At 43.0% G+C, this 17811-nt stretch overlaps 1 protein-coding gene across 2 annotated transcripts; it reads left to right on the forward strand.

Annotated features, from left to right (window-relative positions):
- The first annotated feature begins 588 nt into the window (after window positions 1-588).
- SLC20A1 (solute carrier family 20 member 1) lies at window positions 589-17538 on the forward strand. 2 transcript variants are annotated; one of them, XM_035001071.1, is made up of 11 exons: window positions 590-820; window positions 1301-1923; window positions 2069-2209; window positions 2394-2479; window positions 7807-7903; window positions 10359-10478; window positions 11985-12254; window positions 12378-12936; window positions 14412-14597; window positions 15363-15447; window positions 16572-17538. In XM_035001071.1, exons 2-11 carry the CDS (start codon window positions 1578-1580, stop codon window positions 16731-16733), a joined length of 2052 nt encoding a protein of 683 aa, XP_034856962.1. In that variant the 5' UTR covers window positions 590-820; window positions 1301-1577; the 3' UTR covers window positions 16734-17538. The 2 variants fall into 2 exon arrangements, with proteins under 2 accessions (XP_034856963.1, XP_034856962.1); XM_035001072.1 differs by lacking the exon at window positions 2069-2209 and having other exon boundaries at window positions 589-820.
- Window positions 17539-17811: the final 273 nt, after the last annotated feature.

Raw genomic sequence — 17811 nt, forward strand, 5'->3', positions numbered from 1 at the left:
GAGCCTTCTCCCTCCCCCGACGAGGGCCAGTGCCTGTCTGGCCAAGGGCAAGTCACAGGTGCGACAACGTGCCAGGACTGGATCTGGAGCCCGAGGGCTCGAGCTCTCCCGCAGCGTCACTGGACGGACGGGAGGGGAACTCGGCCAGGTGTGGCCTCTGGACGCGGCAGGTCACTAGTGCGCTCAAAGGAAGGCTGGAGAAGCGGTCAGCACTGTGAAACGGGGCCCGCGAGATAGAGGGACTAGGAATGACCTTGGTCGCGGCCTCTAAAACCCCGCATGACGACCTCCGGCGGCAGCGCTAGGGTCCCCCACGGTCTCCACCAGTAACTAACCGGTGCGGCGAGCCTCTACACAGTCGCCAGGGCGAGGCTGCAGAGTGGGGGCTAGCCCTCCCCACGTGGACAAGCTCCCCTCTGGGGGCGTGGCCGCCGGCGCGGGTCCGGCCAATGAGCGCCGCCGTCGGGCTCACCCGGTTGGGCACGCCGGCCGGTGGGGGCTGCGCCATCCCGGGGGCGGGGCTCTGGAGCCGGGGCGAGGCGCGGCGGGTCACGCGGGTCGCGGCGCCGGGCTATAAGTAGCGGCCGGCGGCGTGTACCGCCAGAGTGATGGCTGCCGGCGCGCGCTGCGTGCTTTCTCTTCTCGGCCGCTGAGGGGCCCGCGGGTGCTTCCAGGGTGGGTCGCTAAGCCCCGCCGAACCGTCCCCGGAGCCTCCGCCCCGGGCCGTCTCCTCGTCGGCCACAGGTGCGTGCGTCCGTGGCTCCAACCCACCGCCGCAGCCTGCACCTCTAGTCTCCCGCTCGGCCCTTCGTTTCCTCTGGTGAGTGGCGGCGCCACCTTGGATAAAGCTTTCTTCTCCCCGGGGCCAGGCGCCGACGTCGTGGCGCCGGAGGCGGTCGGGTGGGCCGGTGCGGGCGGTGCGGCGAGACTCTGGCTTCGCTTCTGTTCGCCTCCCTCCCCCACCCCGCCCGCCCGCGGGCCTTTTTGGCGGTCCCCGGGCGGCGCGCGCGCGCGCGGGAACGGCCCTTTTCCGGTTTTCGTGGGGAGGGCGCGCGCGGGCGGGCGGGCGGCGGCGGCGGCGGCGGCGGGCGGGGGGGCGCAGGCCGGGCGCGCGCCGGCCGAGGAGGTTCCCGGCGCCACGTGCCCACCGCCTCGCGAGCCCTGCTCGGGGCCGGGGACGGTGGGCTGCGGGCGGAGGACAAGGCCGGGTTCCCCAGCCGCGTGGGCCAGCGCGGGGTGCCGCACGCGCCCCCCAAGGGCTCGCTGTTATTGTTATTTTCTTCCCCCTCCCCCCCCCCAGGATGAACTTGCGTCCTTTCTCTTCTCCGCCATGGAATTCTCCTTGCTTTTAGCCCTCCAGAGCCAAAGAAACCCCAGACAACAGATGCCCATACGCAGCGTATAGCAGTAACTCCCCAGCTCGGTTTCTGTGCCGTAGTTTACAGTATTTAATTTTATATAATATATATTATTTATTATAGCATTTTTGATACCTCATATTCTGTTTACACATCTTGAAAGCCGCTCAGTAATTCTCTTATAATTAAAAACAAACAAACAAACCACTAGTCTAGAGAATGGCATCTGCCGTGACAACGCTGCCTACCAGTACTTTTGCTGCTACTGCTGCCTCTGGTCCATTGGTGGACTACCTATGGATGCTGATCCTGGGCTTCATTATTGCATTTGTCTTGGCATTCTCCGTGGGAGCCAATGATGTAGCAAATTCGTTTGGTACAGCTGTGGGCTCAGGTGTAGTGACCCTCAAGCAAGCGTGCATCCTAGCGAGTATCTTTGAAACCGTGGGCTCTGTCCTCCTGGGGGCCAAAGTGAGCGAAACCATCAGGAAGGGCTTGATCGACGTGGAGATGTACAATTCGACCCAACCGCTGTTGATGGCCGGCTCCGTCAGTGCGATGTTTGGTAAGTTCTTTTTATGTATGCTCCTTAGTGGCGGGTGAGCAAATGGGTAGTTCCGTTCCTGTGCCCTCCCTTTCAGATTTTCTTCTTCAGAATGCAGTGCATTCCTAAGAATTTTGCCATTTAATAAAACTTGCCTGTGTTTCAGGTTCTGCTGTGTGGCAACTAGTGGCTTCGTTTTTGAAGCTTCCCATTTCTGGAACCCATTGTATTGTTGGTGCAACCATTGGTTTCTCCCTTGTGGCAAAGGGGCAGGAGGGTGTCAAGTGGTCTGAACTGGTAAAAATTGGTATGTTTAATTCTAAATGGTTTTTAAATTTTTATTCTTGTCATGTGCTACCATGGCATTATATGAAATATATGGTGTAAAATAGAAAATTTTGAAGATAGAATATTAAAATTTAAGGTGTTTTTTTTTTGTTTGTTTCTGATTTTCATTAATAGACATTTTTTTTTTTTGTGTTCTGTTCCAGTGATGTCTTGGTTCATCTCTCCACTGCTTTCTGGTATTATGTCTGGAATTTTATTCTTCCTTGTTCGTGCATTCATCCTCCGTAAGGTAATCTTTCTCTCCCCTCTTTTATGACCTTTGATGGGTCATACTCACGTGGTATTCAGACTGTTAGCGTTCTTCCAGATGTGATTGGTGTGGCCTTAGAAAGTTAAAAAATTTATGTTCTGTATATCTCTTGTATGTTGCTGAGTTCTCTGAAACAAATTTTCAATAACCAAGAACGAATGCATTCAGGAAGGAAAAATGGAATGAACTACGGTGTGCCAAGAAATAGGAGAGGCTGGGAATGAGAAAATAAGGAAATTTATTCAGGGCGGCTTTGTACAGGTGTTTGCTGATTACTGCTTTACCTGAACCATCATATGCAGACCAGTTTGACTTATAAGCCTGGGGTTCAATAAGTCACAATGTCTCTTGTGGCTTTTTTTTTAGCTGATAGTTAGATTGAGTAGTTTGGCTCTCCACGTAGTTACTTCTGTAGTGCTGATTATCATAACCAGTTTATAAGCTTCTAGGTGGGGACTCTACCTCTCACAGTGACATGACTCTAATTTCTTAGGTAAAAAGAGCCAGTAAAGGTAGTTTTTGTTTTGTTTTGTTTTTCTTGGCAAAAAAAAGTTTCCAGACAGTCCTTTAATTTCCTGTCCCATTTGAAAATCCCTTTTGAGTGACCCAGTAGCATTTCTTTTATCAAGAAGTCTGATGCTGGCTCCAAAATAAATGTAGACAACAAGGGATGTTGTCATTGGACTGAGTTACTTACTGAGTAAGAATAAATGCATTTTTCTCGGGAAACAAAGTTGTCCTTTTTCTGAGGGGACTGGCTCTTAACGGTCCATTGTAAGTTCTTAAAAATGCTCCTAAATGGTAGAAATCTGAGTGAACGGAGATAGGTAGCTTAATCGCAAGGGGTAAGAATATATTCAGACCCACTTGTTTGGTCCTGTTGTAAGCTTCTGTAGGGAAGGATTTGTACCTCTGTAGAAATACCATGATTCATTAATCACTTTTCCTCTGACCTGAGTCTGGCAGAGTATAGCAGTTGAAAATTTGAAACATCTATAGGTTGATTATAATTTGAGAGTAAATAGTTCATTGTTACTACTAATGGCCTTGAAGTTTGGTATGGTTCTACTTAGCATACAGGCATGATGAGCACCTACCTCCCAATCCCCAGAACTGTTGTAGTATATGATAACATGATGCTTAGATTTGAGGTGTACCGGTAGTCACTGATCAGATTTTTCAGTCTTCTTATTAGAGCCATATAGCTTGCTCTATACCAGAGAACCAGAAGAATTAATAGGATCCTCTGTTAGGGATTCCTGCTTTATAAAAGTTTACATTGGGTCTTTGTTAATTACTGGGAAGCAGATTGTTCTGATTCTGGAGAGGCTTTGTGTGTCTCAAGACAAAACAAACTTGTCTTCTTTCTTGGAGGAGGAATGGTGGTGCTCTGAAGTGTGAGGAAGGATTTTTAGTGCCCAGAATCTCTGATTTGAGAAATGCATGGACAGGTATTTTTTACCCACAGTTGAGAACTTAAGTTAAATATATTAACTTCTTAACTATATATTCTTTTTTTTTTTTTTTTAAGATTTATTTATTTATTTGAGAGCGAGAATGAGAGAGAGAGAGAGTACATGAGAGGGGGGAGGGTTAGAGGGAGAAGCAGGCTCCTCGCCGAGCAGGGAGCCCAGTGCGGGACTCGATCCTGGGACTCCAGGATCATGACCTGAGCCGAAGGCAGTCGCTCAACCAACTGAGCCACCCAGGCGCCCAACTATATATTCTTTATGTGGGAATGAGGATGGACATGATTCAGAATGATTGGAATTGTGTGTTTTTTTTTTTTTAAGATTTTATTTACTTATTTGACAGAGGGATAACGAGAGCAGGAACACAAGCAGGGGGAGTGGGAGAGGGAGAAGCAGGCTTTCTGCCGAGCAGGGAGCCCGATGCAGGACTCAATCCCAGGACCCTGAGATCATGACCTGAGCTGAAGGCAGACGCTTAACGACTGAGCCACCCAGGCGCCCTGGAATTGTGTTTAAAACAATACTGACTTTGAGAACCTTCTTGACCTCCAAACCCCCGTTTCCTCCCTATGACCCATATATATCCTTGTGCCCAATCTATCAGTGAGTCTTTAGGTGATGAATGTGAATAGTTCTGGTTACCTTAGGTTTTAAATCTCAAGAAGACATCCTTATGCTGGTAATCTTTGGGGGTCCTGGCTGTTAAAGTCTGAATATTTGATCATTAAGATGCTTTCCAACTTAAGATTCTGTTTTGGAAATTAACATTAAAATTTCCTTTTAAAAATTTTCTGTTTTCTCGGAGCGCCTGGGTGGCTCAGTCGTTAAGCGTCTGCCTTCAGCTCAGGTCGTGATCCCAGGGTCCTGGGATTGAGCCCCGCATCAGGCTCCCTGCCCCGCATCGGGCTCCCTGCTCTGCAGGAAGCCTGCTTCTCCCTCTCACACTCCCCTTGCTTGTGTTCTCTCTCTCGCTGTGTCTCTCTCTGTCAAATAAATAAATAAAAAATCTTAAAAAAAAAAAAATTTTTCTGTTTTCTCAGTGTCTGTTTCAAGGGTATTAGGTGGTCTAGTAGGAAAAACCAGAGTGGAGGTGAGGTACTTCCCTTTTAAGGACTGGGGACAATAAACAAGGAACAGGGGATAAGGGAAAGTTTTCCTGTTGGGTATTTAAATGCTAGTTAGAGAAAACAGGTCCCTCTGCTTTCTCCCTTTTGTTAGGAATCACATTAAATCTAGGACATCTTTTCAAACTCAGAGGAGCCTTTTTCTTTAGACAAAGGTTTATGGGAACATCCAGTATGTAAACAATGGACTATTGTGGTTAAAGATGGGGAGTTACGAAGACCCCCTTTTCACATCTCACATAACTGGATGGTGAGATATTACATTATTTCCAGGTAAAGATTCAAGTGTGTGTTAGATGGGTCATACAGTAATAAAAATTTTATGAAGTTAGCCTTGGTTACCTCTTGCGAGTTTCTGAGAGGAGTCTGGAGGGAGTTAAAGGGAGAACACGGTTTGTTTTATTCCCCCCTGGCTGATTTATGAACTTAGACTTTTTTTAGCCTATGAGCCTGTATTTCTTTCTTTCTTTCTTTCTTTTTTTTTTTTAAAGATTTTATTTATTTATTTGATAGAACGTGAGCTGGGGGAAAGGGAGAGGCAGACTCCCCGCTGAGCAGGGAGCCCCACTAAATCCCAGGACCCTGGGATCATGACCTGAGCCGAAGGCAGATGCTTAACAGACTGAGCCACCCAGGCGCCCCTGAGCCTGTATTTCATAATAAACCATTAGTAGCATCATTCATTCCCTACCTTCCCCCCAACTAATTAATTATTGGTTACCTTCGGGAATACATAATTGGGCTATACAGAAAAATAAAAACATAAGCTACTTCCTCCCAACTCTAATTAGCTTGATTTGATACCATATTACCAAATAGTATTTGAAAATCTGTTAAGAGAAGTCCCTATATAATGTTTATAGAACCCTAATGGGTTTTGATTTGGGGGAGGATCTTAAAACCATGGATAGTTCTTAGAAGAAAAATACATATATGCATCAGGTTTATAACTTTATTGACTGCCCTTGGAGTGTGACACACTGTAGTTATTCTGGGATGCTTAACAGTTTCTGGGTATAGAATATAGTTCCTAGGCATAAGCTATTGTTTTATTTTGGCTATTTCTCTTTGTGTAGTGTTTATTTATTTGTATATTTATATATTATATATTTAAAGTATAGCTAAAACTCAAAGTGGTTTTCAGTGAGGGCTCATCTCTACTGATTTGGAATGGCATCTTCTGTTGTGTTCATCTTCAGCCACTGCCTCCTTCTTCCCAATGAATTGACTGTCTTAGAAGCTGTATTTATTTATTTATATTTTAAAGATTTTATTTTTAAGTAATCTCTGTGCCCAGTGTGGAGCTCAGATTCACAACCAAGGTCAAGAGTCACGTGCTCCACCGACTGAGCCAGCCATGTACCCCTAGTCAGAAACTCTAGAATCACTTTGGGTCTTTCTCTTATTTCTCAAGATTTTCTTTTGGATTGTGATCGAGACAGCATTAAACCTTTAGGGTAATATCTTCATAGTTTAGTCTTCCCTGTATATTCAAATCTGTGTTCTCTTTAAGTGTTTGACTTCGATGTTTTCCTTTAGAATTAATACATATTTGTTGTAAGTGCAACTCTTCTTATTTCCAGTTACACTGGCCTTGCAGTTCCTTAACCATCTGGAGTTTTTGCCTCAGGGTTTTTGCACTTGCTGGTATCTCTGTCTGGAATACAACCCCCCCGCCCCCCCCCAGGTGGCTTGCTTTTTTTTCCACCCTTAGGAATGCACGTGGCTTGTTGGCTTACCACATTTGTGTCTATGTTCCACTGATACTCCCCAGTGTGCCCCTCCTTCCGTCACTGCCCCTTACCCTCCTTTATTTTCTTCATAGTATTTATTGCTACTTTTTTCTGTACTAGAATGTAAATGTCACTTCTCTGAGGCCAGGAACTTTGTCTCATTCATTCCCACATATTAGGGCCCACAGTAGTGTTTGGCACAGTCTGTTGAACGAGGAGGTGACTTAGCGTACAGTTGATTTTTATCTTAGCACTTTGGTAAATTATTAATAATGACATATTTATTGATGTCTAGAAAAGATGGTTGTTGCAGGTAAATTCTGCATGTTTTGGTTTTAAGAAATCTTTCCAGGGGTGCCTGGGTGGCTCAGTGGTTAGGCGTCTGCCTTCGGCTCAGGTCATGATCCCAGGGTCCTGGGATTGAGCCCCACATCGGGCTCTCTGCTCAGTGGGAAGCCTGCTTCTCCCTCTCCCACTCCCCCTGCTTATGTTCCTGCTCTCGCTGTCTCTCTGTCAAATAAATAAATAAAATGTTAAAAAAAAAAACAACTTTGCAGACATGGTGAGAAATGTCCTAACATCTCATAATCTATTTCTTGACATTTTTTACAAATGTACATCTCAGATGTATGCTCAGATTTACATCTGGACATCAGATACCTTAGAACACTGGGTGATAAAACTGATTAATTGGGACATTACCAGTCACTGGGATAGGTAGCCTTGTTAGAAATAGCAAACCCCTCCCCCCCACAAAATAATAATAAACCAAACACAAACTTAAATTCAGGTAGATGTAAAAGATGAGATCAGCCTTAGTAGGGAGACTTCCAGGAACAAGGCCAACTGGGCTTTTCCTACTGCTTGGAGACCATTAACTGGCACTGTAATTCCCGAACCTGCCCTTTTACAAGGTTCTATGGAAATGAATTAACTTCAACACCTTTTAAGGTATTGATCTTAATGATCTTTTACAGGCAGATCCAGTTCCTAATGGTTTGCGAGCTTTGCCAGTTTTCTATGCCTGCACAGTTGGAATAAACCTTTTTTCCATCATGTATACTGGAGCACCTTGTAAGTACATATCAAAATATTTAAATGTGAATTTAAAGTTGTTTATAAAACTTGCATTAAATGCCCAATTTACCCCTTTTTGCTTTACAGGGCTGAAATCTCCTAGAAGGTGGCTGGCCTGCGCCCATTTCAGAAGGCTGCAGGCTAGTGTATGCTGAGTTAACCTAGATAGTTTTTCAACCAAAGAGACCTGCTCAGATTCTAAATCACTACAGACCTTTACTCTTTAGTCTTCACAGGATCCACCGATAATATGACCCTTCTCCCTCCCTTTCTCCTATCTATGCTAAAAATACTGGAAGTGATATTGACCTCAACTACTGACTACTGAAGAGTCATTAGTTATATTTGGTCTTCAATAATCAGTCATTTAGGACTGGTTTGCTGGATATTCTCATTTTTCTCTCCCAAATGGAGCTACCTTTGTTTCTAAGCACTAAATTTACTTCCCTGAATCTGCTTGAATGAGAAGAGTTGGGATGTTTAACAACTGGTCTAAGTGCACTTGGAAGAAGAACTCATGCAGCTAAGAGGAAAAATAATTTGAGGATATAAAGATTGAAATGATTGCTTTTATTTTGGGACTAAGGCAAAGCATGGATTAAATTATGATACGTGTTCAATTTAACAACTGAAAAAGACCAATCACTTGTAACTTACAGGACAGTACATGCTTTGATCAGTTCAGTTTTGCTATCTAGGGTCATTTGACTTGATGGTCAAGTGAGTGGCTTTTGATCTTTTGACTGTGACCTACTGGAAAAAATACATTGTACATTGCTGCCCAAGACACCCATGTAGAGAAAGAGAGAGGAAGGAAAACCAGAATAGTATGTTGAAGCTATTTACCCTTACTGTGTGCTGTGCACTCATATTTTCAGATAATTCTCTTTAGTTTTTAATGTTCATTGGGGCCCACTAAATTGATTACTTTTCTGACTAATGGATTGTAACTTGCTTCTTAAACTTCACTGAAGTAGTAAGTCACTGACCAAAAATGGAATTAGCTAAGTATTTTTAACCTTGTCTTTATTCTTGGAATAATTAGGAAGGAAAATGGACACCTTTATGAGAATATTGATCTTACTTAGGGGATACCAGACTCCTTGCTAAATGGTACAGGCAAAGAAAAGCATGCATGCTGCATTTTCGTTCTATTTTAAATTGAGTTGTTTCTTTGTGCTAAACCTCATAGGAGAGGCTCTAAGCACTTTTATCTGGTAGCAGCAAAGCTCATAGTTCAGTGAAATTAGAAACTTAAACTTTCAGTCATTTTTGAAAAAGGAACTTGGGATATTTTTGTTCTGTGTGGATCATTTGCCAGGAAAATTTCCCCTTCTTGTTTCCCCTTTTTGACCTGGAACACAGGCAAATTTAAATTGTAATAGAGATTGATTAAATTTCATATATATTTTAGTTTGTGTGACTAAATACATGGCTAGAATTGATAGGAATTAAAATGGAAAGATTTGTAGTCACTATAGAACTTTAGTTTTGAAGGGACCACAGTTTATATGTGATTTTAAAATATTAATCATTGGGGGAAAATAGATTTTCCATTTTATAAGTAATTTAATTCCTAATCAGAATAAAGCAAAAGAACTGCAGGTAGCCAAGCTATTCTTGGATGAACTATAGATCATTATAACATCTTTTAGGCTCAAATAGAATTCTATAGTGTTTTGCTTCAGTCATTAGTCTAGGCTAGTGCCTTGGAGCCTGTTGGCATTTAAATGATAAGCAGATGAAGACTGATACTAATCCCAAAGCCAGGTGAAAAGTAGGCAAGTTTCTAAGATACGGCTTGTTAATGAAATTACCACTAAATTATTTTCTTTTTGTGAAAGATAGCCCTTTGAACTATTCTTATCTTTTGATAATATTCTGGTTTTCTGTATCTAGTTTGATAATGTCGCTTAAGAGATAATCTTGTTAAAGGATTTTACTGGAGGGTAATACAATGGATGTGATAACTTCCACAGAGAATTCTGTCAGTATGACAAATATGACTCTTGGGGCCCTTTCTTTTTTAACATCAAAATCTGTATGTGCAAACATAACATGTGGCAGCTACCATCTGGAGGCTTAGGGAGTGGAAGGTTTCCATTTTTTCATAGCTAGTTGCAGATCCTCAGAGTATAGTTGATCCTTATTATCTTCTAAGTAAAGAAAGGAAAACTCGTTTTTGAAGGAGCTGGGGAGACTTTAATCTAGCAGGTGTGGAGAGTGGGCCAGAGGTAGAGGTGTGGGTTTCAGATGACCATGGGATTTTTCTCCCCTCCTGAATTTGTGTAGTTATGAGCACAGTAGAAACCCTGTGGACCTAAGGCTGACAGCAGTTATAAAGGGTGATGGGCTGGCTTGGGGAACCCCAGAGTCCCCAGAGGAGGGTTTACACATTGTTGCAGGGGGCTGTTGCCCTGGGGTTTTCAAGATGCACCATTTTATCTCCTAGTGCTGGGCTTTGACAAACTTCCTCTGTGGGGCACCATCCTCATCTCGGTGGGATGTGCAGTTTTCTGTGCCCTTATCGTCTGGTTCTTTGTATGTCCCAGGATGAAGAGAAAAATCGAACGTAAGTAACAAATTGTAGCAGAACATTTTAACTAGCAATGTGCTTGTTTTTTCTTGTGTGATCACTAAATAAAAACCCACTATTTGGATAGATTGGCAAAGTCAGAAATTTAAATGAGATTTCAGGAGATGGGTTTATTGTCCGAACTATGTTTTTATTGACTTGACCTGGGACCTACTCATAAGGAATAGTTGACATATGCTGTAGACAAACTGGTCATTCAATCTACTTTTTACTGTATCAGTTGCTGGTGACAGAAATACAGAGGGAAGTAGCTTAACATTAATTGGAAGTGTGAGGATATCTTAATGTGTAATAGGGGGTAGGTACAAAATATTTTCAAGGAGAAAACTTTATCCTAACTACTTCTGTGTGTGTTACTTCAGATTTAGACACGCAAAGCTAAGTCACATATTTATATCTGACTTTAGATTTAATTCTCAGAATCGTCGCACAAATTCTAGAGGTAGATATTTTCCAGTGTTAATATGAAGGAGTCATTTAGACCATTACTACACACAGTAGTAGAATGTAATTAAATACAGGATAAGTTTCGTTAGTGTCAGTCTTTTTTAATCTTGTATTTGTTTCCTTACTGGCTTGAGATCTGTTCAAGTGATCTTTTTCTGCCCTTTTCATCTGCAAATGCTTGGTTAGTGATTTCACGTTTGTCACTGGGAAGTGGAGGGATGCACATACTGCTGGGCACTAGGAGGAGTGCTGCGTCATGCAGCTGCACTGAGCCCTCTCTGAGAGCCTCTAGTCTGTGCTACTCTGCTTGTGCGGTGCGCACAGTGGGAATGAGGCTTGCATGACATCCTGACCTCGTTTTTCCCCCAGTCTGGAAGAAGAGGAGACAAGTCTTGCTAATGTTTTATGGTTCTACTCTGTAGCATGGTTGTGCTACCTGAATGAACGTGTAAACGTACTGGGCATTGGTAGACTGGGCAGAAGATATTCCTGCCTAGTCATGGCATTTAGCACCATAAGGCAGAGCATTAAAGTGAATCTCTGTTTTACAGAGGTGGGAATTCAGGTTGTCATCTTTAGTCTTGAACTCCTGGACTGAAATTTGGGGGCATTCCTTTTTTAAAAAGAACATGAATTATTAGATGCGGTGTAAATTTTCAATTTGTCCACCTCATGCTTTTTAGGTACCTTTCACCTCAGAATGGGTCAGCAGGGAGCTAGGATTAGTTTTTATCCTTGTAAAATCAAAATCTTTGTTTTGTAAAGGAGGAGAATATACAACAGAGCCCATAAAGCCTAAAATATTTTACTGTCTGGCCCTTTACTGAAAAAGTTTGTGACTTCTGAAGCATTGCTGATTTCTTCCCAAAGGAAGGATATGAGATACGCCAAGTGAAGCAGACAGGGAAAATTATCCTGAGTTTTCACCAAAATACATTACCTTGAGATGGATTTTTTTTGAGTTGGGGAGACGGGAGTTGTGGAATGAGTTAGTTGGGTCAAAACCAAACCAAAAAAAACCCCCTTTTTTTCTAGGAGAAATAAAGTCTAGTCCTTCTGAAAGCCCTTTAATGGAAAAAAAGAATAGCTTGAAAGAAGAGCACGAAGAAACAAAGTTGTCTCTCAGCGATATTGAAACCAGGAATCCTGTTTCTGAGGTAGGGTCTGCCACTGTACCACTCCGGGCTGTGGTGGAGGAGAGAACAGTCTCGTTCAAACTTGGAGACTTGGAGGAAGCTCCAGAGCGAGAGAGGCTTCCCAGCGTGGATCTGAAAGAGGAAACCAGCATAGATAGCACCATGAATGGTGAGTGGAGTTTCTTCAGTGGGGAAGATAAGAGTTTGACTTTGTTACCTATACTGGGGAGGAGGCTCACTGTTTGGACCTGATGCTCTTTGTTTTGAATGTTACTGTTTTGGTCTTGGCCAGGGGCAGTGCAGTTGCCTAATGGGAACCTTGTTCAGTTCAGTCAAGCCGTCAGTAACCAGATAAACTCCAGCGGGCACTATCAGTATCACACCGTGCATAAAGATTCCGGCTTGTACAAAGAGCTGCTCCATAAATTACATCTTGCCAAGGTGGGAGACTGCATGGGAGACTCTGGCGACAAACCCTTGAGGCGCAATAATAGCTATACTTCCTACACCATGGCAATTTGTGGCATGCCTCTGGATTCATTCCGTGCCAAAGAAGGTGAACAGAAAGGTGAAGAAATGGAGAAGCTGACCTGGCCTAATGCAGACAGCAAGAAGCGAATTCGAATGGACAGTTACACCAGTTACTGCAATGCTGTGTCTGACATTCACTCGGCATCTGAGATGGACATGAGTGTCAAGGCAGAGATGGGTCTGGGTGACAGAAAAGGAAGTAGCGGCTCTCTAGAAGAATGGTATGACCAGGATAAACCAGAGGTGTCTCTCCTCTTCCAGTTCCTGCAGATCCTTACAGCCTGCTTTGGGTCATTTGCCCATGGTGGAAATGACGTCAGGTCAGTTGACTTGGAATCACAGCATCACGCTTTCTATTTTTGTATCACCTGTTCCCTTTTATAAGGCTATGTTTGTGGCTTTGGTACCATACCGCCCCGTGGGACACAAATAAGCTAGAGAGGGTGAGGTAATAGCAGTTATGGACTTAATAAAACAGGCAGTAAAATGTGTTTTATAAGGGTGCCTGACTGGCTTAGTCGGTAGAGCACACCACTCTTTTTTTTTTTTTTTTTTAAGATTTTATTTATTTGAGAGAGAGAATGAGATAGAGCGAGCATGAGAGGGGGGAGGGTCAGAGGGAGAAGCAGACTCCCTGCTGAGCAGGGAGCCCGATGCGGGACTCGATCCCAGAACTCCAGGATCATGACCTGAGCCGAAGGCAGTTGCTTAACCAACTGAGCCACCCAGGCGCCCTGAGCACACCACTCTTGATCTCACTTGTAAGTTTGAGCCCCGTGTTGGGTGTAGAGATTACTTAACATCTTTAAAAAGAAAAAAAAAAGGTTGTTTTTTTTCCTTTAGATTACAAAGAATGTTTTTGTTTTTTTAAAATATTTTATTTATTTATTTGACAGAGACACAGCGAGAGAGGGAACACAAGCAGGGGGAGTGGGAGAGGGAGAAGCAGGCTTCCCGCGGAGCAAGGAGCCCGATGTGGGGCTCGATCCCAGGACCCCGGGACCATGACCCGAGCGGAAGGCAGACGCTTAATGACTGAGCCACCCAGGTGCCCCAAAGAATGTTTCTGTAGATGAGAAACACAGATATTCTTTATGGAGAGGTCTTGTCAATCAAGATAGGATCCATTTCGGGCGCCTGGGTGGCTCAGTTGGTTAAGCGTCTGCCTTCGGCTCAGGTCATGATCCCAGGGTACTGGGATCGAGTCCTGCATCGGGCTCCCTGCTCTGCGGGGAGCCTGCTTCTCCCTCTCCCACTCCCCCTGCTTGTGTTACCTCTCGCTGTGTCTCTCTCTGTCAAAATAAATAAATAAAATCTTTAAAAAAAAAAAAAAAGGATCCATTTCTGTGATAGTAAATTCGGTGAATACGGAGATGAAAAGCTTAAAAATCACTGCCCGTAGGGAATGAATTTGGAGGTTGTTGGCTGTAGTTCTGTCGTTTGTAAACTGGTCATTGGAACCAGAGTTGTTCTAGGTTTCCTGTTGGATGATAGGCCACCAAATGCATGGGATTCTTCTTTGAGAGCAGCTTTCATTTTCTTCTGCTATGTATGTTGGGGTCCCATTTATTTCTTTTGAAAGGACTGTTTGCGAAATGAGCTTGACAGCTTTGCTTTAAATAATTTAGTAGGTCTCATGGAACACTACATCTAAAACTAATGATGTAATATGTGGTGATTAACATAACAATGAAAAAATTGAAAAAAAAATCTAGCAGATCATTTAGCAAACTGGATCTTGCCAAGTTCTAGTTCTGCCTGAAAAATCATCTTTGTCCTCTTTTTTTTCTTTCAGCAATGCCATCGGTCCTCTGGTTGCTTTGTATCTGGTTTATGACACAGGAGATGTTTCTTCAAAAGTAGCAACACCAATATGGCTTCTGCTCTATGGTGGAGTTGGTATTTGTATTGGTCTGTGGGTTTGGGGAAGGAGAGTTATCCAGACCATGGGGAAAGATCTGACACCAATCACACCTTCTAGGTAAGTCGGTAAAGCAGGTCTTAGGCTAATGCTCATTTTCTTAGGATACATAATACTGTGTAGTGTTATCACACAAATCTTCAGCTCATGTAACCCAAGCTTGTATAAGGTCCTGCTGTTACTCTCATTATTGTGAACTTTTTCGATTTTACATATTGTCTGGCCCTTAAACATAATTTTGGTCAAATATTCATCTCCAGTGGTCTCTTAATGTAACTTTTCTGAGAAACGTGTGTGTGTGGAGTGAATAGCTCTGTGTACTTGTCCTTTATTTGTCTTTACTTGAGAGCTAAGACTGATGTTTATTAAATTCTTCCAGATAGAAGTGCAAACTTTAATAATGGGCTTCTAGGAACCCTTAAAACCTCAAAAACGTTAGAGAAGAGGGAAGAGAGCCTAATTTAAATTAGATTTCAGGGGCGCCTGGGTGGCTCAGATGGTTACGCATCTGCCTTCGGCTCATGATCTCCAGGTCCTGGGATCCAGCCCCACATTGGGTTCCCTGCTCAGTGGGGAGTCTGCTGCTCCTTCTCCCTCTCCCTCTGCCTCTTCCCACCCCTCCGCTTGTGCTCTCTCTCTCAAATGAATAATGAATAAATAAAATCTTAGAAGAATAGATTTCAGGAGCTACAGCAAATTAAAGATGTTAGGTTAGTGTCAGGTTTTGTCACTGAGTAGAGCACAGTAAGATTGTGTTAACTTTGAGGTAATGTTAGCTTATAAAACAGCTTCCATTCTTGACAAGTAATCTTTTTATGTCTACAGTGGCTTCAGTATTGAACTGGCATCTGCCCTCACAGTGGTAATTGCATCAAATATTGGTCTTCCCATCAGTACAACACATTGTAAAGTAAGTGTAATGTATATGTGCTGTGTCTATTGAATGGTTCTAGTAATATGGAGAAGTTTTTTGTTTGTTTTTTTAAGTGTGATAACTGTAGTTTAGAAAGTTTTATGCAGTTGGAGTCCTGAAGAGTTCACAAATTTAGGACAAATGACTGCAATAATGTGAAGGCTTACAGTTTACAATTCCTTGGGTCTAGTACTCTTTTTAAAAAAATTTTTATTGTTATGTTAATCACCATACATTACATCATTAGTTTTTGATGCAGTGTTCCATGATTCATTGTTTGTGCATAACACCCAGTGTTCCGTGCAGAACGTGCCCTCTTTAATACCCATCACCAGGCTAACCCATCCCCCCAACCTCTGCCCTCTAGAACCCTCAGTTTGTTTCTCAGAGTCCATAGTCTCTCATGGTTCGTCTACCCCTCCGATTTCCCCCCCCTTCATTCTTCCCCTCCTGCTATCTTTCTAGTACTCTTATTATTTAAGCCAATACTGTATGTTCTCCCTAAATGATGGCAAAAGTCCTTTTACATATAGTTAGCCTGTCTGTGAGGCTTGTTGGGCTGTTGAAGGGCAGCGTTATGTATAGAAGGCGTATATTCATAGCTTCAGAATTGAAGTACGGAGAATCTTGTTGAATTTGAAGTTGCTTGATGGCCATGTAATAACTAGAAAAAAAAAACTGGCTTCCTTAAGGCAATTTAAGTTGGTTCATCATGGAGCCTTTGAATCATCCCTTTTTCTTCTAGGGTATTTCCAGGTGATTGACTATGAGGTTTAATAACTGTCCTCCTCTAAAATGATGTTTGGAAAACCTGAAACTTCACGTAATTTATTAAAACAGTTCATTATTAAAGCAGTTGATTACAATTCCAGTAGCTCAGGAGGGAGAGAGGAGATGTTGTTCTCGTATTTTACCCCAATTACCACAGATGTAGTGATTGGATTTTTACATTGCCTTCATCTTTCCATGAGTGATCTGCTTCTTATCCTGTTCCAAACCATCTTTCATGGAGTCAGTCTCATCAGCTGTTTGGGGCTCCTTACCTACAGAAGATCGTGTGTCTGTTACCAAAATACCGTTGGCCTTTACTAACCAGTTTCCTTGATCCCTTACTCTGCTAGGTGGGCTCTGTTGTATCTGTTGGCTGGCTCCGATCCAAAAAGGCTGTTGACTGGCGACTCTTCCGCAACATTTTTATGGCCTGGTTTGTTACCGTCCCCATTTCTGGCATCATCAGTGCTGCTATTATGGCAGTCTTCAAATACGTCATCCTCAGAGCGTGAGGCTGTTTGAGATTAAAATTCGTGTCGATGTTTGGGGCCACCTTACACATTCCTGCTCCTTTGAAGAAGGATCACAGTGTTACAGAAGACCGACAAGAGTCTTTTTAAAGTTTGGGAGCTGTGGGAGGGAAGTGTTACTTGTGCTATAATTGCTTTTGTGCTAAATATGACTTGTCTCAAAATTAGCTATGTAAAATAGCCAGGTTTCCACTGGTTCCTATTGAGGTCCCTTTTCCTTCTGGGCTGGGAATTCCTGTACATAATTCTCTACTTTTTGTATCAGGCTTCAATTCCATTATGTTTTAATGTTGTCTCTGAAGATAACTTGTGATTTTTTTTTTTTTTTTTTAAACAACCATTCAGAGCCATTGGACGCAGTGCGCTCTGCCTTGGTGGTTTCACCAGCTTCTGCCCTAACATGCACAGGGACTGAACAACAAACATAACCGAAGCTTCCCTTGTAGTCTCTTAGAGGAATAGAGCCATTTGCACTCTGCCCTCCCGTCGGTAGTGGCAGGTTCCATTGGCATATGTGGGAACTTCTTACAGGGACGAGGTTCTTTGGACACAGTGAAAATTTAAGTTAGTAGTAACTTTTTTGCCAGCAGTTCATTGACTATTATTGCTAAAAAGAAGTAGGAAGAAAAAGCCTTCTGGCATTCTTGATTATTTCTTTACGATTTCTGGCAGTGTGGGATGGATGAATGGAGTGGAATATGAACTTTGGGCAAGTTAAATGGGACAGCCTTCCATGTTCATCTGTCTACCTCTTAACTGAATAAAAAAGCCTACAGTTTTTAGAAAATTTCGTTCTCATGGTTTTTGTTCATATTTGAAGCATCTGGGCTCCATATCAATTAGCCCTGTGCCATTCTTAGGAGGGTATCTTAAATAACTACTGACCCACTTAAACTTCCCCACTCCCTGTTAAGTTTCTTGTGATCCCGGAATATACGTGACTTAACTCCATAAGTACTGTTGTAGCTGTTTGGCATTTTTCCTTGTAATAGCACAGCCTAGACACTTCCACATTAGCATGTATAAGTGTATTCATTGTTTGACAGCCACAAAGTTTTCC

Source organism: Mirounga leonina, unplaced genomic scaffold, assembly GCF_011800145.1.
Source record: "Mirounga leonina isolate KUSES-001 unplaced genomic scaffold, KU_Mleo_1.0 Mir_125, whole genome shotgun sequence".
NCBI lineage: Eukaryota > Metazoa > Chordata > Mammalia > Carnivora > Phocidae > Mirounga > Mirounga leonina.